The sequence below is a fragment of the Macaca fascicularis genome, chromosome 3 (assembly GCF_037993035.2).
Source record: "Macaca fascicularis isolate 582-1 chromosome 3, T2T-MFA8v1.1".
In the NCBI taxonomy this organism is placed as follows: Eukaryota; Metazoa; Chordata; class Mammalia; order Primates; family Cercopithecidae; genus Macaca; species Macaca fascicularis.
The window spans coordinates 25,650,232-25,671,290 of NC_088377.1; the positions used below are offsets into that span (position 1 = coordinate 25,650,232).

Below are 21,059 nucleotides of genomic sequence, written 5' to 3' on the forward strand. Positions count from 1 at the left end.
ACCTAGAAAAAAATGGATAAAGTCCTGGAAACGTACAACCTCCCATGATTAAGCCAGTAAGAAGTTAAAGTCCTAAACACACCAATAACAAATTCCAAAATTGAATCGGTTATAAAAAAACCCTATCAACTGGAATAAGCCACGGACTAGAGAGATTCACAGCCAAATTCCACCACATGCGTTCAGAAAAGCTGATTCCAATCCTACTGAAATTATTCTAAGAAATCAAGGAGGAGAGACTCCTTCCTAGCTTATTCTATGTGACCAGCATTATTCTGATACCAACATCTGGCAGAGACCTAACAAAAACAGAAAACTGCAGGCCAATATTCATGATGAACAAAAACACAATAATTCTGAACAAAATACCAGAAAATCAAATCCAGCAGCACATCAAAATGCTAATCCACTACTATCAAGTAGGCTTTGTTCCTGGAATGCAAGGTTGGTTCAATATATGCAAATCAATAAATGTGATTCATCACATAAACAGAACTAAAAGCAAAAACCACATAATCATCTCAATAGATGCAGAATACCCTTTCAATAAAATTCAACATCACTTTATGTTGAAAGTCTTCAATAAATTAGGCTCTGAAAGAACAGACATCAAAACAATGAGATATCTATGACAAACCCATAGCCAACATCTTATTGAATGGGCAAAAACAAAGGATTCTCCTTAACAACTGGGAAAAAAGATGAATCTTCACTGTCAGCACTTCTAATCAACAAGTATTAAAGTCCTAGCCAGAGTAATTAGCCAAGGTAAAAAAAAAAAGGCATCCAAATAGGAAAAGAGAAAGTTGAACTTTCTGCTTACTGACAGTAAGTTTATACCTAGAAAACCCCATAGTCTGCCCAAAGAATCCTAGAACTAATAAACTGCTTCAGTAAATTTCCAGGATATAAAATCAATGTGGAAAAATTATTACCATTTCTATACACCAATAATACCCAAGCTGAGAGTGAAATCAAGAATGCAAACCCATTCACTATAGCAACAAAAATAATAAAATACCAAGGAATACATCTAACCAAGTAGGTTAAAGTTCTCTACAATGAAAATTATGATGCACTGCTGCAAGAAATTAGATATAACATAAACAAATGGAAAAACATTTCATGCTCATGAATACGAAGAAATAATATTGTTAAAATGACCATTGAGCCCAAAGCAATTTACACATTCAAAGTTATTCCTATCAAACTCCCAATTATATTATTTACAGTACTGGGGAAAAAAAAACTATTTTCAAATTCATATGAAACCGAAAAAGAGCCCAAATAGCTAAAGGAATCCTAAGCAAAAAGAACAAAGCCAAAGACATGACACTACCTTACCTCAAACTATATCACAAGGCCATAGAAACCAAAACAGCATGGTACTAGTACAAAACAGAGACACAGACCAATGGAACAAGTTAGAGGACCCAGAAATAAAGCCCCACGTCCACAACCATCTGACTTTTGACAAAATCAACAAGTATTGAGAAAAGGACCTCTTAATAAATGGTGCTGGGATGACTGGCTAGCCATATGCAGAAGATTGAAACTGAACCATACACAAAATACGTACCATACACAAAGCATAAATCATACAAAAAATCAACTCTACTCACTGCCTTGAGGTGTCCTAAAAACAGGAAGAGAAAAAAAATCAATTTGTGATGGAATAAAGCTTGTATGTAAGACTCAAAACTACAAAAACCCTAAAAGAAAACCTGAGAAATGTAACTCTGGATATTGGCCTTGGGAAAGATTAGTGATGAAGTCCCCAAAAGCAATTGCAACAAAAGCAAAAATAGAAAAATGGGACCTAATTAAACTAAAGAGCTTCTGCATAGCAAAAGAAACTATCTATCGCAGAGTTAATCAACAACCTACAGGACAGGAGAAAATATTTGCAAAGTATGCATTTGATAAAGGTCTAATACTGAGACTCAATTAGGAACTGAAACAAATCAATAAGCAAAAAACAAAAAACCATATTTATGAATGGGCAAAGGACTTGAACAGACACTTCTCAAAAGAAGACATTCCTGCATCCAACAGGCATGTGAAAAGATTCTCAACATCACTAATCATTAGACATTTGCAAATCAAAACCGCAATGAGGTATCATCTCACACCAGTCAGAATGGCTATTATTAAAATGTCAGAAAATAACAGATGAGATATTGTTGTGGAGAAGAGGAATGCTTATACACTGCCAGGGTGATGTAAATTAGTTCAACCACTGTGGAAAGCAATTTGGAGATTTCTCAAATAAGTTGGAACAGAACTACAATTTGATCCAGCAATCCTATTACAAGTATGTACTCAAACAAACATATATTATTGTTTTAGGCCATTCTTGTGTTGCTATAAATACCCAAGACTGAGTAATTTATATAGAAAATAGGTTTAATTTTATAAAGAATTTAGAAAAAAACTCAATCTCATTGCAGCTCTATTCACAATACTGAAGACATGAATTTGACCTAGATGCCCACTGACAGTGGACTGTGTAAATAAAATGTGGTACATATACATCATAAACTACTACAGAGCCATAATAAGAATGAAATCATGCCCTTTGCAGAAACATGGATGTAGCTGGAGGCCTTTTGCTAAGTGAATTAATGCAGGAACAGAATACCAAATACTGTATTTTTTCACTTATAGGTGGGAGGTAAAGGTAGAGTACTCATAGACACCAAAAGAGGAATAGTTGACGCCAAGGAGAGTAGAAAAACGATCTATCCGATACTGTGTTACTAACTCCGTGATGAAATCACTTATACACCAAACCCCAGCAACATGCACTTTACCCATGTAACAAGTCTGCACATATACCCCCAAATCTAAAATACAAGTTGAAAAAGAAATACAAAATAAAAGAAATGATACCTTATCTCCCATACTAATGAAGACAATATGAATGAATGAGGCAGATGCAGATTCTGCAAAACTGAGTTCTGGTCTTGAGTCTTTCACTAGGTGAGTGTATTAGCTTGTTTTCACATTGCTATAAAAAGTTACCCAAGAGTGGATAATTTATAAATAAAAGAGGTTTAATTGACTCGCGGTTCTGCAGGCTATACAGAAAGCACGACTCGGGAGACCTCAGGAAACTTATAACAATGGTAGTAGGTGAAGGGGAAGCAGTCATGTCTTGCATGGCTGGAGAAGGAGGAAGAGAGTGGAGGGGGAGATGCTACATACTTTGTAACAATTAGATATCAAAAGACCTCACTATCACAATAACAGCAAGGGGGAAATCTACCACCATGACCCAATCACTTCCTACCTGGCCCTTCCTCCAATATTGGGTATGAAAATTCCACATGAGATTTGGGTGGGGACACAAACCCAACCTTATCAGTGAGAAAACCTGAAAAAGCAATGCTAGTAATCTTTCAAAGTAGGCCTTTTACAGAATGCCTCTTAAGAAAATATACATAGTGCCCACAAGGTCTAGGCTCAGTATCAATTAGTACAGAATTATTAACAAGATTCAATGAACCTTATCTTCATTTGTAAAACCAAAGCCCTTTTGAGCTCTAACCTTTCACAACTCTGTGAAATAAAACAGCACCTACATACAGACATCTACATTTCCCCATGGAGAAATAGAAATATATATTTATTTTAGTGTGCCTTTGGGAAAATAAAGATGTCAAAGTGGGATAACTTAAACAACAGATTATGTATATATTTTGAAATGTATTTCATCTGTTGCTCTTAGTTGTTTTGGTTTTTATATAAAAACTAAAATGTACTACATGAATAATTTTATGTCCTCAGAGTAAAATGCATGTTTTTTCCAGAGAAATTACTATTTGACCTTATCAATTGTTCACAGAACAAATGTTGTTATACTTTACTAATGCAATAAGACTGTGTGTTGCATTTAAACTGGTTTATTGAGGCATATTTGATAAACAATAAACTGCACAAGTTTATGTACACAATATGATCAGTTTCACCAGATGTACACACCTGTGAAAGTAACAAAACGATCAAGATAAGGAGTATATCTATTATCCCCAAGTTGTTTTGTAGCACTTTCAAATCTCTCTCTCCTACCACATCCCATTTTCCTCATGCGCAGAAAATTACTGAGAGTCTTTATTTTATTTTGTGTTAGTTTGACTTTTCTAGAAATGTTGTGTGTGTGTGTGTGTGTGTGTGTGTGTGTGGTGTGGGTGAGTATGTTTAATAAATGGAATCAGAAAACATATCGTCTTTTGTCTCTGGCTTTCTTCACATGGAAAAATAATTTTGAGAATCAGTTGTATTGTTCATAGCAATAGTTCATTTCTATTGTTGGTAACTGTTATACTGGCTATTGTAATATCACACATAAAGTAAATTTTAAGGCACAGCATTGTATCTAAAATAAATAGAATCTTTTCATTGTAATAAAGGAGCTGATTCATCAAGAGGCCATAACAATCTGAAACTTTTCTATATCTGATAATGAACTTCAAGTAAAATAAGGAAAAAGTGATATAACTGCAAGGAGAACTAGAAAAGTTCTTTATTATAGTTGCCGATATTAACACCACTCTGAATAGTAGATAGAACTATGAGACAGGAAATTAGTAAGGATATTGAACACATAAAGAGCATTATTATCCACAGTGACATAATTAACATTCATAGAACACTCAATCTAACGGCAGCAAAAAACACATTCTGTGCTAGTTTCTACGGAACATTTGCCAAGATAGATTGTATTCTGATTATTGAAATGTATTCAAGTCCTACAAAGTATGCTCTTTGAACATAATTTGTTTATTCACTGACCTATTAATGTGCAATTAAAAATAATAAATGTTTCTCAATTTATAAGATATAGAATATTTTAGGATCTGAATATTGTTAAATAATTTGAAATCCTCAAGAAACATGGATTATTTTAAATGTGTATGTTTCAATCAGTGAAGTATGTATATTTCAAACACATTATAAATGCATATATTTCAATCAGTATGGATGTTTCAAACACACATTCAATATTAAGTGTATTCCAACACACATATTATAAATACATGTATTTCAAAAACACATTGAAATATGTGTGTTTCAGTCAGAAATATATATATATGCTTATACATATTTCAGTTAACAAAAAATGGCTTTTTGTCAATTGTAGGAGACATAACAGAAACTAAACAAGGTAGCCATTTCTCTTAAGCATGGTTGTCTTTTATTTAAAATTAACTTATTTTCTATCTTTTTGGCTGAAGAATTAAGTTTTGAAAGTTTCTGATCATTTTGATGTGAAAACAAGGTAGGTGATTATCTAAATCAATTTTATTTGAGGTTAAGGAATTCTCTCTAAATTGCAATGCCCAAAAATATATTCTATAAAATTTTTTCTTATATTTTTAGATTATATGTATTTTATTTTTTACACTTAAATATACAGTAATTGAGCATACTCTTACAATGGTATAGCTGATTCTTGTAATGTTTCTCTATTGCAAAGTCTGAAGAGTGTAACTCAAGGATTAGTTTATCTGGGAACCCAGACTAACACAAACTTTGGTACCAAGAAAAGTTCTAAAGGAAAACAATTTTGAGAATGAATTTTAAAATTTATACTGGGGTTTCCAGAACAAGCTTTCTAATCTAATTAAATTTAAAGATACGAATGTCTCTATTTCCAGTAGTGTAAAGAGCACTGACAGTCCATGTCATGAACTCTTTATAGAGATATGAAAACTGTCTATAATACATACTACTAATCAACCAAATACAAAAAGTAAGGAGATGGATGACTGTATATGACAACCTTCAAACATTTTTGGGAAACTAACAAATATTATAATAGCATTGGTTAGTTCTTCCTAATTTCACTGGGCAAAGTAGGGGAATAAAAGATGAGCTGAGACATTTGCGTTCTCAGCTCGAGTATCATGTAAACAACTTAAGAGATTCAATGTATACTGAGAAGGAGAATGTTATTTCCTGTAGTCACAGGGCTGAAATTGCTGAATATCGAACTCAAAACCTTATCCAGTGACTGGCTGAAGTACAATGCAAGTCAAACTCCCAGTCGTGCATTTTGTCTATTCTGAAAGTTAGGGCTATTATGGTGGGAAAGACCAAGTGAAAGCCATTATCACTGCCTTTGCCTAGGAAAATAGTAAGTCACAAGCAATATATTCTTGGACGAATTGCAGAGTTTTGTGCCACCATCAAGGATTTAAAGATTGTAGGGGTGGTAATTCCCACATTATCTTTCAACTCACCTGTTTGGCTTTTGCGGAAGACCCCTGAATCTTGAGTAATGACAGTGGATTATCATAAGCTTAAACAGGTGGTCACTCAAATTGTAGATGCCATTGGAGTTTTTATTTCATTGCTTGGGCAAATGAATACATCCCTTGATATCTCATATGCAGTTATTGATATAGCCAATGCCCTTTTCTCCAATACTGTCTATCCACCAGAAGCATTTCATTTTTAAGTAGCAAAGCCAGACTTTACCTTCACTCTCTTACCTCAGGGTATATAAACTCTCCAGCTCTATGTCAGAATTTGGCTTGCAGGGATCTTCATCCTCTTTTCCTTCTGCAAGATATCATGCAGATCCATTACATTGATGACATTTTACTAATTGGATCCAGTGAGAAAGAAGTAGCCACTATTCCAGACTTATTGATACGAATTTTACATGTTAAAAGGTGAGAAATAAATGTTACTAAAATCCAGAATCCTGTATCTAACAAATTTATGGAGGTCCAGTGGGAGGAGTGATGTTAAGGTCTGTCTTTTAAAGTGATGAATGAGTTGTCGCATCCGGTCTCTCCCACAACAAGTAAAGAGGCACAGTGCCTAGTGGGCTTCCCTAGATTGTTAATGCAACACATTCCACATTTTAGTATGTTACTTCAGTCCATTTACATAGTGTCCCCAAAAGCTGCTAGTTTTGTGTAGGGCTTAGAACAAAAGAAAGACAGGTCCAGGCTCTGGACAAGCTGTTCGGCCACATGGACCATATGATCCAGCAGATTCAACCGTATTTGAAATGTCAGTGGCAGATAGGGATATTTTTTGGACGCTTTGGCAGGACTCTGTAAGAGAATCACAGCATGAGCTTTTAGGACTTTAGAGCAAGACCCTGGCATTATATGAAGATAACTATTCTTCTATCGAGAAACAGTTTTTGGCCCAAAACTGGATCTTAGTAGAGGCTTCATTCTCACCCATGGGCAGCCAATATGTGAGTATCAGTAGGGGTTTCCTCTAAAGAACCCCAACTAATGCAGTGACTGACTTCAACACAGCAGGAAGGTAGGGGAAAAAAACATAAAATCAACCCAAGTCAATTCAAAAAATTATCAGATAAAACAAAATGTGGTTGCTTTAGTCATTATATTTTGCAGTGGTTTGTTACATAGACTGTGGAGGGCAAAATCATGGTCCCCAAAAGGATGTCCTATTTCCTGAAAGCTGCAAATATATCATCTTACATGGAATGAAATGACTTTTTAGGCCAGGGATGGTGGCTCATGCGTGTGGTCCCAGCACTTTGGGAGGCCGAGGCGGGCGGGTTACCTGAAGTCAGGAGTTCGAGATCAGCCTGGCCAACATGGTGAAACCCCATCTCTAGTAGAGATACAAAAATTAGCCGGGCATGATGGTGCATACCTGTAGTACCACCTACTTGGGAGCCTGAGGCAGGAGAATCATTTGAGCCTGGGAGGCGGAGGTTGCAGTGGGCCGAGATTGTGTCACTGCACTCCAGCCTGGCTATGAAGCAAGACTCCATGTTAAAAAAAATAAAAATAAAACAAACAAACAAAAACCCCACCACCACCAACAACAAAATTACTTTGTAGGTGTGACTAAGGACAAGAGGGGGGAGATTATGAGATTATGCTGGACTATCAAGGTACACCCAATGTGATCACAAAGCTCCTTGAAAGAAAATAAGGAATCAGGGAGTCTGAGTCAGAGAAGGAGGTGTGTTGATGAAAGCAGAGCTCAGAGTAATGGAATTGCTGGCCTGGAAGACGGAAGAGGATCATAAGTCAAAGAATGCAGGCAGACTCTAGAAGCCTTTAAAGTAATATAACACTGCTGACATTTTGATTTTAGCCCAGTGAAGTCCGTATCAGAGGGTGACCTCTAGAACTGTAAAATAATACATTTGTGGTCTTTTTAAAGCCACTAACTTCATTGTAATTTCTTACAGTAGCAAGAGGAAGCTAACACACAGACATAGATAAGTGGAACCGAAACTGGTAACTGCAAGTGGGCTCTTATTATAACAAAACGATATAACTTCTGTCATCGGCTTTGTGGTTGTGTGGGAGATAAAGGCCTAAATGTAGGAAAGGAGACTGTTAGTGAAGTCTCTTCGAGAAGTGAGAAAATTGCTATTAGGGACTGGAGACAAAGGAAACCATGTCTGCAGAATATTTAGGAAAATTGTTGCCTGTGATTAATTGGAAAACCGAAAATGTACCTAATGAGTTTGTGAATGTGACTAAGGAGATTTCAAGGCAGCATATTCAAAGTGCTAATTGTCTTATTTTCTTCTCAAGTATGATAGGGTGTTGCAGGAGACATATGTGCTAAAGAGATGTATGCTCAATTTTCAAGCAGCATTCGGAGGATTATTTCTTACAAAAGACTTGTTCTCTCTTTCCCACACTTTCTAGCTGTCAAAACTTTCTCAAAAGTAATAAATGTCATAGAGGCAAAGATCAAAGTCTGGGTATTGTCAGTAAAACATAGTTTGGGGATAAAAGTAAATAAATCAAGGATGTCCTTTGTTAGATCACATGGGAATGTAAGGCAGTGCCTTATAGGCTTTAGAACTGGATAAATGGGATTTAAAAAATTTTAAGGGAATCATATAATAAGATCTCCCTTCGCAGCCCCACATAGAGAAGGAACTATCTTGAAAACACTCCTAAGAGTAGTTCTTGTCTAATGTAGTAGACTATAATTTGATACATTTACATATATGTATATATACATGTTTATATATGTGTTTCTATCTATCTATCTAGAACTCACACTGTTTCTAAAAGTTGTATCAGCTTGAACTTAATGGGACTTAAGAAGTTTAAATGTAAATAGATTTCTAGGCAGTAAATACATCTGGCCAAGAAACAAGCCAAGAAATTTACCCAGCTATAATCATGTACCCTTTCCTATAGAAAAGTAGGAATATCTCAAAGTAACCCTAACAATATGAAGAACAATAGATACAGTTATCTTACCCTCGGAATAGAATCATATCCTAATTAAGGAAAATACCCTATGCTGATAATGGAGGGCAGTGGGCGATGGAATTAGTAATTTTTTTTTTTTTCTGGCTGGATCTCAAAATTTCTATAGACACTTAACTGTCAAATGTCCCCAATTCCTTCTCTATTATTTGAATGGTAGTGTCTATTGTCATATCCTGCTCCTGCCTTATAATCATCTGTAGAGTTTTCTGGAAGGAGCTACATTATCTTTTTAGTGGACAGAACTCTTCACTGAAGAATTCAACCCAGCTGTAATCCCTGAGATGATATGATTACCTGGGATTAATTTAGTTGAATAAATTCTGAAATTCAAATCTTATCCTGATAACACAATGATATACATTGGAAGTTGCAGGAAGGGTTTGAGTGAGTTTAGCATGTGGAAAAATGTGAAACATTAGGAGACACAAGGAATATTGAGCTATATTGTAACATGAATTGTGTTAAGTGCATTATGGCCTTGTTTACAGCCTCTAGGCAAACACATCCACTATGTGCTTACCCATATGATTTAATGTGACTGACTGAACATCACACGCCTGATGCAAATAGAGACTCGGGAGCATTTGCATATTGGGACTTCCATTTGGAAGGTTTCCTTTTAGAAGCTGGTAGCCACATAAGCGAGCTCAGCTACATCATATGTTGCAAAATAACTGCCAAATGTATTTGAATCAGTACGTGAAATCATAGAAAACAATATATTGTTAATGTTTTAAGTCACTACTACATTTCAATTTATTATTCAGTAATAGGTAACTAACATAACTTACACTGAGAATCAATGTTGAAATATCGCAGATATAAAGATACTCACGGCTACTATTTATTGGTATTTTCTGTGTGGTAGACATTGTATGAAGAACTTCATAAATACAATCTCAGTAAATCCTTAAATCATCTTGTGAAGATTAATATTAATCACTTTAGGATAACAATTTTATACGTGAGGAAATAAAGGTGTAAATTTGTATCTAAATGTATTACATTCAGAGCTAGTAATAGGTGATACAATTGGGAAGTGAACCTAGGTTTATTTTAATTCCAATATCTGGGTTCTCATCTGTTTTTCCATATTACTCCAAGGATCCCAGTTTTGCATCCTGGTTGCAAAGACGTAGGAAATTATTTTCCCATCTTTTTTTCTGGTGAGTAAATGTGTGGATCTCTTGGTTTCTGAATTGGTGAAAATTTTATTTATGCTTTTCAGAGAGTGCTTCCCTTATAATTAGTAGGGGGCCTTCACATAGTCAAACCTACTGCTAAAGCTCCTCAAACAGCATGGAATAACCCTGGGTGTGTGCTGCGTCCTCTCTGTGGGTCCAGTCTGTGTCCGTGCTTACAAATGAGATGCCCATTTCCTTCTCTTCAGCCAATGCTTCCAAATACAAAGAATCACAACTTCCTTCAAAAACTCTATTTTCAAAAATGACTCTTCTAAGATAATTGATAATTGCTTCATCTCCAGATGTGATAGTATACAAATGTTTTGGACTGATTTGGGTAAGTATCCTTTTCTTTATACATCTCAAACTTCTCAGGTCAGTTTCTGACATTGGTCATGATTGACACAGATGAAAGAAAGATGAGAGAATTAGGAAGTGTGGAAATTGGAGGTGGAATTGGAAAGGTTGATGTGAACTAAAATAATCAAGTTAATCTTGTTTTCCAAATATGAAGACATCTAAATACTAGAAATACCTGACTTTACAGACCATATATTAATAAAAACCTAAATTAAAATGAAATTAAAATGTAATAAATTTTATACTATTATAGTGGCCACTCTACCAAACAATAAAATGCAAAAGGCTATCTATGGAAGACATTAAGTTGTCCAGAAAAGTTAAAATACACAAATGTATGCATTCTATTAAAGAACAAGTTTATGCCAAAGATAAGTACATATATGACACCTCATATAAAATATAAAGTAATATTTACATTTTGAGAATATTTTCATTTATGTGTTAAAAACTCATGTTAGAAAACAAATTTCAAATGCTGAGGCCATATGTTCATTATTTCTTGTATAAGTACTTAGGATAAATATGTTCATTATTTATTGTATAATAAAGAGAATTTGTATTTAGGTAATGCTTTGGGTTAGAAAAAAACTAGAAGAAATTATCTAAAATACTACCAGGGTTACCTGCCCAATTTCCAAAATACATCAGAGACTTAATTTTGGCCTCTTTCATGTGACATAGTTTGTATTTTATTTTAATTGTCTTTATAATAAACATAGAATACTGAAATATGAGGCACAATATATATATATTTCTTCACTTCTCAATGTGTTTGATGTTATTTTTACTCTATATGTGTATGTATTTTTGAGGTATTAAGCTTATATTGAAAATTGCCCCATTGTGAAAAGTTGCCACTCAGAATCTTATTTTTTAAGAATGAGTCACATTTGTACTAGTTTAAAACAATGAAAACAACTTGTAAAATCATATGTGAAATGATTAGCTTTGAAACAGAAGTTAACACTGGACTATCACTCAATATGTTTCAATAACGTTTATACTTTCTTTTACAGAATGGTTGTTTGCTGTTACTTGTGTCGATGCTATGGTTTCACAATTGCTTACATTTTTACTGGTTTGTTCCAAACTTACTTTTCCTTCAAGTGTTTTGATTATTAAGTGCATTATTTTGCAGAATATGATGCTGTTGGGGAATGCACACATTGTGTCAAAGCATAACTGGCTATATTTAGTTGGTTGCCTAGCATTTTTAAATTGATCAACACAATTTGGTAAATGAAAAAATAAAAGTGTCTCCAATCCATTGGATCTCAAATTTTGCAATGCATCAGAATCATCAGAAATTCTTATTGAAACACAAATTACCATGGCCCTCTCCTAGAACTTTCTGATTTATTGAGTCTCTGGTGAGGTCTAGAAATTTACATTTTAAACGAGTTCCCAGGTAATGCTGCTCTAGGGGGTCCCATTTTGAGAACCACTGCTCTAAACCAACTGTTTATTCATTTAATTCTCTGAGCTCTGCTCAGTGTAGAAGCCAAAAGATTGTAACCCATTGAGAGATAAGATAGCAGAAAGCATTCTCTTCTTTAGAATATCTAGATATATGTTTGGAAGTTTCTTAACACAGAAGTCTCTGAAAAACCATAAGCTTGCTCACTGCAGAAATGTTATTCAAAATAAACATAAAATGCAACACTTTATTAAAGTAAAAGTATCTTTACTATTAATATACAAATGGTGAAGTGTGACAAGTTTGATATACTGTAAGCCATACTTTCAATGTCTCTCATAAATACAAAACTTCAACATTTGCAGTATAATTTTTACAGTTTAGACATATATATACAGCATTTCATTGGGACATACCATATTGAAACAATAAGAAAACGTTGTGATAGCTAACTTAAGCATATAAAATTTGAATGGAATATATAAATTAAAGAAAATAAAAGATAGTATGTTTCAGTACATACTGAGCACAGCATACAGTTCACATACCAAAAATGTTTTTTTTTTTAAAAAAAAAAAAACCTTTATTTCTAACTTCACATATTTCTAACAGGGTTTAGAGGCAAATGCTAAACCATGAATATTTCTTTAAGAGTTGGAACAAATAGGTTTGTTCTTAATAGTATTGTTTATTTTATAGTATGCATGTTGTTCTCTAAAAAAACTATTTGCAAAATCAAATAATAGATTCTATCTCTGTTAACTTTGTCCTCTGTGTTACACTGTTTTCTCCTTTGCATCAGTTTAATGGGCCATAATTTTTATCTAAGCAATGGTCCTAGTCCCTGGTCTAGCACTTCTCAAAGTCAGGTCCTTTCTAGCTATTCCAAATATAGCAACTCCGTTTGCCTTTCTAGATCCACTCATTTATTTGTTTCTCTAATCTCCTGTGTCGGGTTGTGATCTGAGATTCTCCAACAGTAATGGTTTTGCTTACTGTCTTCCACGGGAGGCTGAAAACAGATGCCAAAAGATACATGTTTTCATTTCAGAAAAGAAAAAACTAAGTAGCAATATTTAAATTTACATGAGCAATAATTCTGAATGTTGTGTGTAGTCAGAATCTCAAAAATTGTGTAAAATGAAAATTTAAAGAGGTAATATCAGATAATATATTTATGTTATAGGTAAAATCTTAAAGTGAGTAATAAACTATTTTTCTAAGAATATTATGTGTGCTATCAAATAAATATTTAGCATTATATATAATATAAAATTCTTTGCCTTTATATGAGAGGAAATAATTCATCTATTAACATTCTTGTATAATTTTAAATAGCTGCATCTACATGGGTAAATTCAATTTTTCAAAAAAGAAGGACGGGAGCTGGAAGAAAATTATGTTTGTTCAGCGATTACTATATGTGGGTCTTTTTACAAATTTCTCATTTGAACTTATAATTGTTTCATCTTAAGACATTATTAAGTCCATAAATAAAATACTTTCTTGAAAATTTTACCTTTTAAGATGAAGTTTTTCATTTCTGCGACATCCATAATTTAATTTTAGCTTATGTTGATACATCCATATACAATTTCAGTGTGAGTGACTAAGTATTAATGCTTCAAAGGGTTAATAAACAGATGCAAATATTTTCTCTCTAAAGATAAATCAATAATGCTAGCAAACTTATTGTTAAAAATATTTCCAGATACAAAGCTTGTTGAATAAGAACATTATATGATTATGATTATGAATATGAGTGTAAAAAAAACTTCATGGGGGATTTAAGTCAAATGTTTACCTTATTTTCTCTGAAAAAGAACACTGTGAACCTCATAAATAATTCTAATATGCTATTCCAATATTTCCTAAATTAACTAATGGAAAATATTATTTCTACCACTTGAGCTGTACATATTTTCATCTGTGATAATCTTATTGCCAAAAAATAAAGGTTGATTTATTATTCTAAATAAAATATATATAAATGGAAATAATGAAGACCCAAGAAACACCATAGTAATTTGCTTGATTTTCAAAAGTTATCTGTTGTCTTTGTCTTACAACTGGCAAAATTTAATTTCAATAATATCTAGAATGTATTTATTGTTTAGAAAAACAATACAGAACAAATTAAGAATATTTCATGTGTGTGTATAAAAAGAACTATTTTGACATGAATTAAAGTAACTTATACAGTATAGTTTATTATATCTAGATTTTATATTCAAGGTAAATAGTTTGAATTGAACTTATTTACTGACTGTAAATAAGACAGCATCATTCGAGTATCTCAAATCTAAGCAAAATATACTAGTAATGACGTTAATTGTAGTTTTTTCTTTTAATAAAGCAGAATGTCATGCTAATTAAAAGGCACAGATACATCTTAATTATTTAAAATAAGAAGCGTAAACATAGGTATGATCATAAAGTTACAATTAATTGTTGGCACACGAATAAATAATTTGATTAATAAAATCTATTTATATAAATATTTAATTCAAAGACTAAGATCCACATGAAGTGTGCTGGATCTAATAGCCTTTGAAAAATGCTTTTATAGTTATTAATATTAAACATAAAAGAAAACAAGAAACAATACATTAATGTTAGATGTTAGTATCAATAGAATGGCAATGTCTTACCCCACAAAAAATAATAAATAAATCTTTAAAAATACAATTCTTAATTAAATTCCTTTGACAATTATTGTAAAATATGTTGACACATGAATTTGTGCCAGTTTTGAAAACAAAATATGTGTTAAAATTCTGATATTACTCTTTCCTCTTATATGTTGTTGAATATAGATTGTCACTGCCTAATTGCACCTAACCTATCAAGAAATACCAAGTTTTCGGTGATATCTTTGCCTCTTGGTTTAAAATATCACAGGGTTCAAATTATTTTAACAGTACTTATATTCAGTCAATTCTTTTGACACTTTATACTAATATTTAAGAGTACTCTCAGACAATAAAAATAACATTTATACGGTTATATGTATATGTTTAATCTAGAATAAGAATGAAACAGGTTATTTCAGTTCTACTCATATTTTACAGTTTACTACAAGCCATCTTTTATTTTGAAATTCTTATAAATCATTTGGAGCATTCCATTGAAATATTAAAAAAAATACTTTATCACAGTATTGCCGTGCTTCAGCATGGCATGGATTTCAAGGACAAGAGGTAAGGACCACTCGGGCAACTGAAACAGTGCACTTGAAATAGTCTGACTATAATTAGCTTCAGATTATCTATTAATTTCAGATCATTACTCCACATGAGTGGCAGGAAATTTAACATCATATATATATATAGACTATATATATATGTATATGAAATATATGTCAATTTCTTTACAAGGAAAATCCAAATAAATGAGAGAAACAGAAATGTCAAATTGAGAAAACACAAAAATAGTTTGTTATTTATTATGATTTCTGCACTCTTGAAGTAAAGCACAAATATAACAATAGTAAACATGCGAAATGACTTTCTCAGTCATCCTAATTCTTTCACCATCATTAGTTTAAAACCATGTGGCCCTATTTAGAAATAATTATCATTCATGGCTATTGCTTCATGGACACTTTACTAAGCTTGTACACTTTGCACAAACAAACTAATTCAAGTATTTTGACTAGTTTTAGTACGTTGGTACAAAACAAAACAAACGACAAAATAAAACACAGCAAAATAAAGCAAACTGGATGATCAGACAAACATAAACTAAATAACAACAGTCACATCTGTCAAAGACCAGTTGGATAATCAAGTCAGTTAAAATGACCTAACTGGTTTGTTTTAGATGCTTCTCAAATTCTTAGGTAGGCACAAGAATTCTGTTCTTTTCTTCAGAATATGCCAGACAGGAATGCAAGGAGAGATTCCTGCATTTAACCCTGCAATTTATGGCAAAGACACTGCGACGATTTGGTGCCTTCAAATGAAGATGGTCATATTCTGTCCTGCTGTAGCCAGAAAAGTGAGGAATTATATAAAATTACTTAGTCGTCTCTCCTTGGCTGACAGTTTCAAGCACTTCGTAAATAAAAATATTCATGAGTTGCCTTAATTTTACATTTAATAATCATCAGGTTATCTCTACAGAGACACATGCCCAAAGCAGGTTTCTGCAATGCTAAAAATTGCTCCGATATTCTTTTGGAACACATTCCCTATCCCGTCACTATTTGAGCTGAAACACCAAAGGTTCTGAATGTTACAGGGCCTAAGGAAACCTTTGGCTCTCAAGGTTAGTAAACCTGCTCCCAAATGGTATGTATGTTTATAATCATAAATACTTTTTTAAACCTTACATATAAGTTAAATCATGTGTCACTCTCTTACCTCTGGGAGCTTGCATAGCTTGGAAGTAAAGAAGCATTTTATTCTGGTATAACCCTAACAAAAGATATCAGAAGGTTTGTGTTGAATATTTAAGGAATTTCTTCAACCAAAATTGTTTATCAAAATCTTAAAATGACTTCTAGCTAGAACATCCAGAATAGAACACATAGTGGAAGTGAAATTGTTTATCATTTACACTTTTATGGCACATTAAAATGTTAAATAATTTCTTCTTAATTTAGTCAACCTTAAAATTTTAATTTCCAGTAGCCAATTACATTTAATGGTGAACCTGTAACAGTGGTAAAATTGGTTCTCAAAGATTATATAAAACCATGGGCTAAAAATATATCTGAGGATATGATTTGAAGTATTTGAACACTAAAGACTTTTTTTGATAAGTTGTTTAAAAATAAATGATAATCACATATTTATAAATATATCAAGACACCATATTGATATTGTTCCCATTTCAATTTACTTTATTTGAAGCTGAGGGCAGAAATCAATATTATTTCACTTGCAATACATTTTTTGTGTATAATCCATTGTGAATGAATAGGACATATATAAAGAGAGAGAGATTTAGAAAGTCTTTCTAATCTAATTTTATATACAACTAATATTCTTTCAAATGGGTAACAATTTTGATCTGGCACTTCAGTCTATCAAAAATCAATGTTGAAAATGCACCGAATCATAGCTTGAAATGAGTTCTTCAAAGTTTTCAATTTTTAATATCTGCTAAAGATAAACTGGCTCTTTGAAGCCTATGTTCCCTGAAATTCCCCTGATAAAATGAGTAACCGTTATTAAGTGCCTTCATCTTGAAGTTGAAAGCCACCTTAAGAATCTATTTGCCCAGAATAGGACTCATACACATGCAGAGCCTTCTTACACATATAGCTCATGTCTTTTTCCTTAACCCCTATATTTGTTGGTGGTATTAAATATAGTTCTTAATAAATAGAGTACTTGAGCCATATAATGAATTCCAGTACTTCAGTCATATAATCAAATTGAATACCCAAAGTGTGGTGCCAGTCAGGTCTTGATATTGAAATTCTTAAAATTAACAACAACAGCAACAGCAACAACAATAACAAAAGGAAATGGGCCATGGGCAGGAGTATTTGATCATATGTATATGTGTACAAGCTATTCCAAGCTAGAAGTTTCCCAAGAAATTAAGGTCAATGGAATAGTTTTGGTCATAGGGTCACTGCAATCCAAATACTCTTCGTAGTGTTGTTCAAGCCCCTGTAATAGTGTTGTTATGCTTTGCTGTCGTCTTCTTTTGATTGAATGATGTCATTAGAAACTTTAATTTCTATAGTTTCTGGATTTAGAGCTTCTTTCCCATTTTCTTCCTTTAAAGGCAATTTTCTGGAAGATAAAAAATAATAAGCTTCATTTTCTGAGGTATTTAAAGAGATATACCTTAACATTTAAGTTACTATTTTGTAAATAAAATATGCTCCAATAATATGCTAATATTTTATACGTGCTAAATAAGTTACTATTTTGTAGAGAAAACATGCTACAATAATTAGAAAGGACAAATTAAATTTATTAAAATTATTTAAAATAGATTTTAAAATGTTCTAAAAGAGAGTAAAAACAATTACATTGGCCTTTTAAAAATGTAATGCAGAATGATGAATGAAACAATATATTTGTAGATTTAGATGCAGCAAATTGTCCACTATAGGGTGGTTTAGATTTGGTAACTAGTTGTTGATATCAAAAATATAATTACATGTTATGGAAGGTAAAATGCCAAAACATTTTTAAATGTCAATGATACGATTTATTAGTACTACATTTTCTCCAGTGAAAACAATTAATAATTGTTGCCATATTCTGTTACATAAAATTCAGAAACCAGGCTGGGCATGGTGGCTCATGCTTATAATTCTAGCAGTTTGGGAGGCTGAGGCGGGTGGATCACTTGAGGTCAGGAGTTCAAGACCAGCCTGGCCAACACAGTGAAACCAGGTATCTACTAAAATTACGAAAATTAGCCGGAACTCGCTTGAACTGGGAGATGGAGATGGCAGTGAGCTGAGATCATGCCGCTGAGATCATTCAGCATGGGCAACAGAGCGAGACTCCATCTCAAATAATAATGATAATAATAAGTAAAATAAAATAAAATTCAGAAACTGAGTGAATTAACTATATTCCTTGGAACTTAATGCAAATGAACATATTTTAGGACTTGCTCACTTTTTAATATTTACTGTATATGTTTTCTTTTGCCTCTTTTCACTATTGTTTTTCTTGTCACTTTTATATCACTTTGCAACACAGATTTTGAGTTGTTTGCAATTGTAACTTGTGAAGCAATAACAACTTTATTTCTTCATATCAAGACAGTTTCACAAACCTTACTTCGATGCCAATGAATTGTGCTTTCTAGATTTTCCTAAAACTTGCAAATTCAATTGTTTACCATTGTGTACATGACATTTGGAGATGAGTTTTTCTCCCTTAACAACATACTTTTTCCACATCAAGAAAATTAAGTTAGAAATAGTATTCCAGGCCGGGCGCTGTGGCTCATGCCTGTAATTCCAGCACTTTGGGAGGCCAAGGCGGGCAGATCACATGACGTCAGGAGTTCGAGACCAGCCTGACCAACATGCAGAAATCCCGTCTTTACTAAAAATACAAAATTAGCTTGGTGTGGCAGTGTGCGCCTGTAATCCCAGCTACTCGGGAGGCTGAGGCAGGAGAATAGCTTAAATCCAGGAGGCGGAGGTTGAGGTGAGCCGAGATAGCGCCATTGCATTCCAGCCTGGGCAACAAGAGTGAAAGTCGTCTCAAAAAGAAAAAAAGAAAGAAAGAAGGAAGGAAAGAAATAGTATTCCAAGTATTCCAATCCATCGCTGTGACTTTAGCCTTACCATTTTATAATGGAGTGAAAGTTACAACACTAGTTCCTCTGGGATTTATTTGTAATTTATTTTATATTTTTGAATGAGAAGGGTTAAAACAGATTCTGCAGATCAAAGCTATCAGAACTAATCAAAGTAAGAAATAGGCAAAAACTAGTAATATCCATTGCTGGTAATGAAAAAAAACATTGTACCAATGACAGCAGGCGGCTATTTTATATGTTATAAATAGTGCAGTCTCAGTTATTCCTTTTTAGCATTCACAAGTACTGAAAATATTGACAACACAAAGTCACAAAAGCAATATGTCACCTCAAGCATCAAAATGTAGAGAAAACAGTTCTGATTAGAGTTCTGATATTAAGTTAGCATAATACTTAATACAGTTCTTACTCATGAAATATATATTACGTTTTTGATGACTTAAGTGCTTTCACCAAACTGATAACTTGTTTCTGTGTATAGAGTTTCTCACCACTTATGTTTAGGTAAAATATTTTTAATATTACTGTTAATCATATTATTTTATATTGGTGATTTATTTTCTATAATGGAGACACAGAGTAGTTATTAAATTACCCTTTTTTCCCAAAATATACCCCAGTCCAAGAGCATATTCTTAACTAGTTTTCATGTACACCTCTTATTTCTAAAGTAGAGAATACAGAACCCACATCTAATACAGTTCATTTGAATTTAGATTGTAATAATCTCTAAACGCAATCACTAAAATTGGCCCGAGGATTTATATTAAATTTTTTTCCTGTAGAGTAGTGCTTTGTGTTTGTGTAAATATTAATTATTGCAGCCTCTTGTGGGCAGATAGAGGGAATTTATGAAAATAAAATCATTTTCTTCATCTGTGAAAACCTTTTATCTGTGATTTAGGATGAGAAACCTAAATCAATTTACTCTGCAAGGAAATATTAGGTGTTATAAAAATAAATATTTATTCTGAAAAATAATAAAATTATAAAGTTATTTTGGTGCCCAGTAGTGTTTGATCACTATGGCTTCGTTAGTATCGCATACCTCCAATATAATAGTACTATTAACACTTCGTAATAATGTCTTTGCTTTGAATTATTCTAATTGACCTATGCATGAATCTAGGCATATATTCATCTTTTCAGGTTTTGTTATCTACTATAGTTTTAAAAGAGCTATTAGAGATGCAAAATAAGTAATGTCAAGAGTGGAAACCAAGCATCATTTACTGCATAGACATTACAATGATAAACGCTTTAATATTATTTTCTCCTCTGCACAAACATTATTTATTTTTAAAATAGACTTGCGTATATTTCACTGACATTTATATTCGAAGCAATGACAAATTTCCTGACATGTCTTTATTTCAGTAAATATAATTATTTTATTTTGAAAGGGAAAACAACACTATCTTAAAAAGACAGACTATTGTTGAAAATCTAAACTCTGTAAGATACTTATCTTTTTATACTTTTGCATTAAATTATAGATATATGGTTTATCAGACTTTCTCTGACATTCATACAAAGTTTTCATGAAAAAAGTCTCAATAGAAAATTGATTTTAGATATTCATATGTACTTTCATCGAAAAAGTAA

The 21,059-nt window shown here is 32.8% G+C and overlaps 1 protein-coding gene across 3 annotated transcripts in view; it reads right to left on the reverse strand.

Annotated features, from left to right (window-relative positions):
• Positions 1-17,025: 17,025 nt before the first annotated feature.
• Positions 17,026-21,059, reverse strand: part of NCAM2 (neural cell adhesion molecule 2) — a 570,634-nt gene continuing 566,600 nt past the window's right edge. For all 3 annotated transcript variants that reach the window (XM_005548903.5, XM_065541469.2, XM_065541470.2), the window contains exon 18: positions 17,026-17,956. In XM_005548903.5, the coding sequence (XP_005548960.1) occupies positions 17,845-17,956 (112 nt within the window). In that variant the 3' untranslated portion in view covers positions 17,026-17,844. The remainder of the gene's footprint in view (positions 17,957-21,059) is intronic.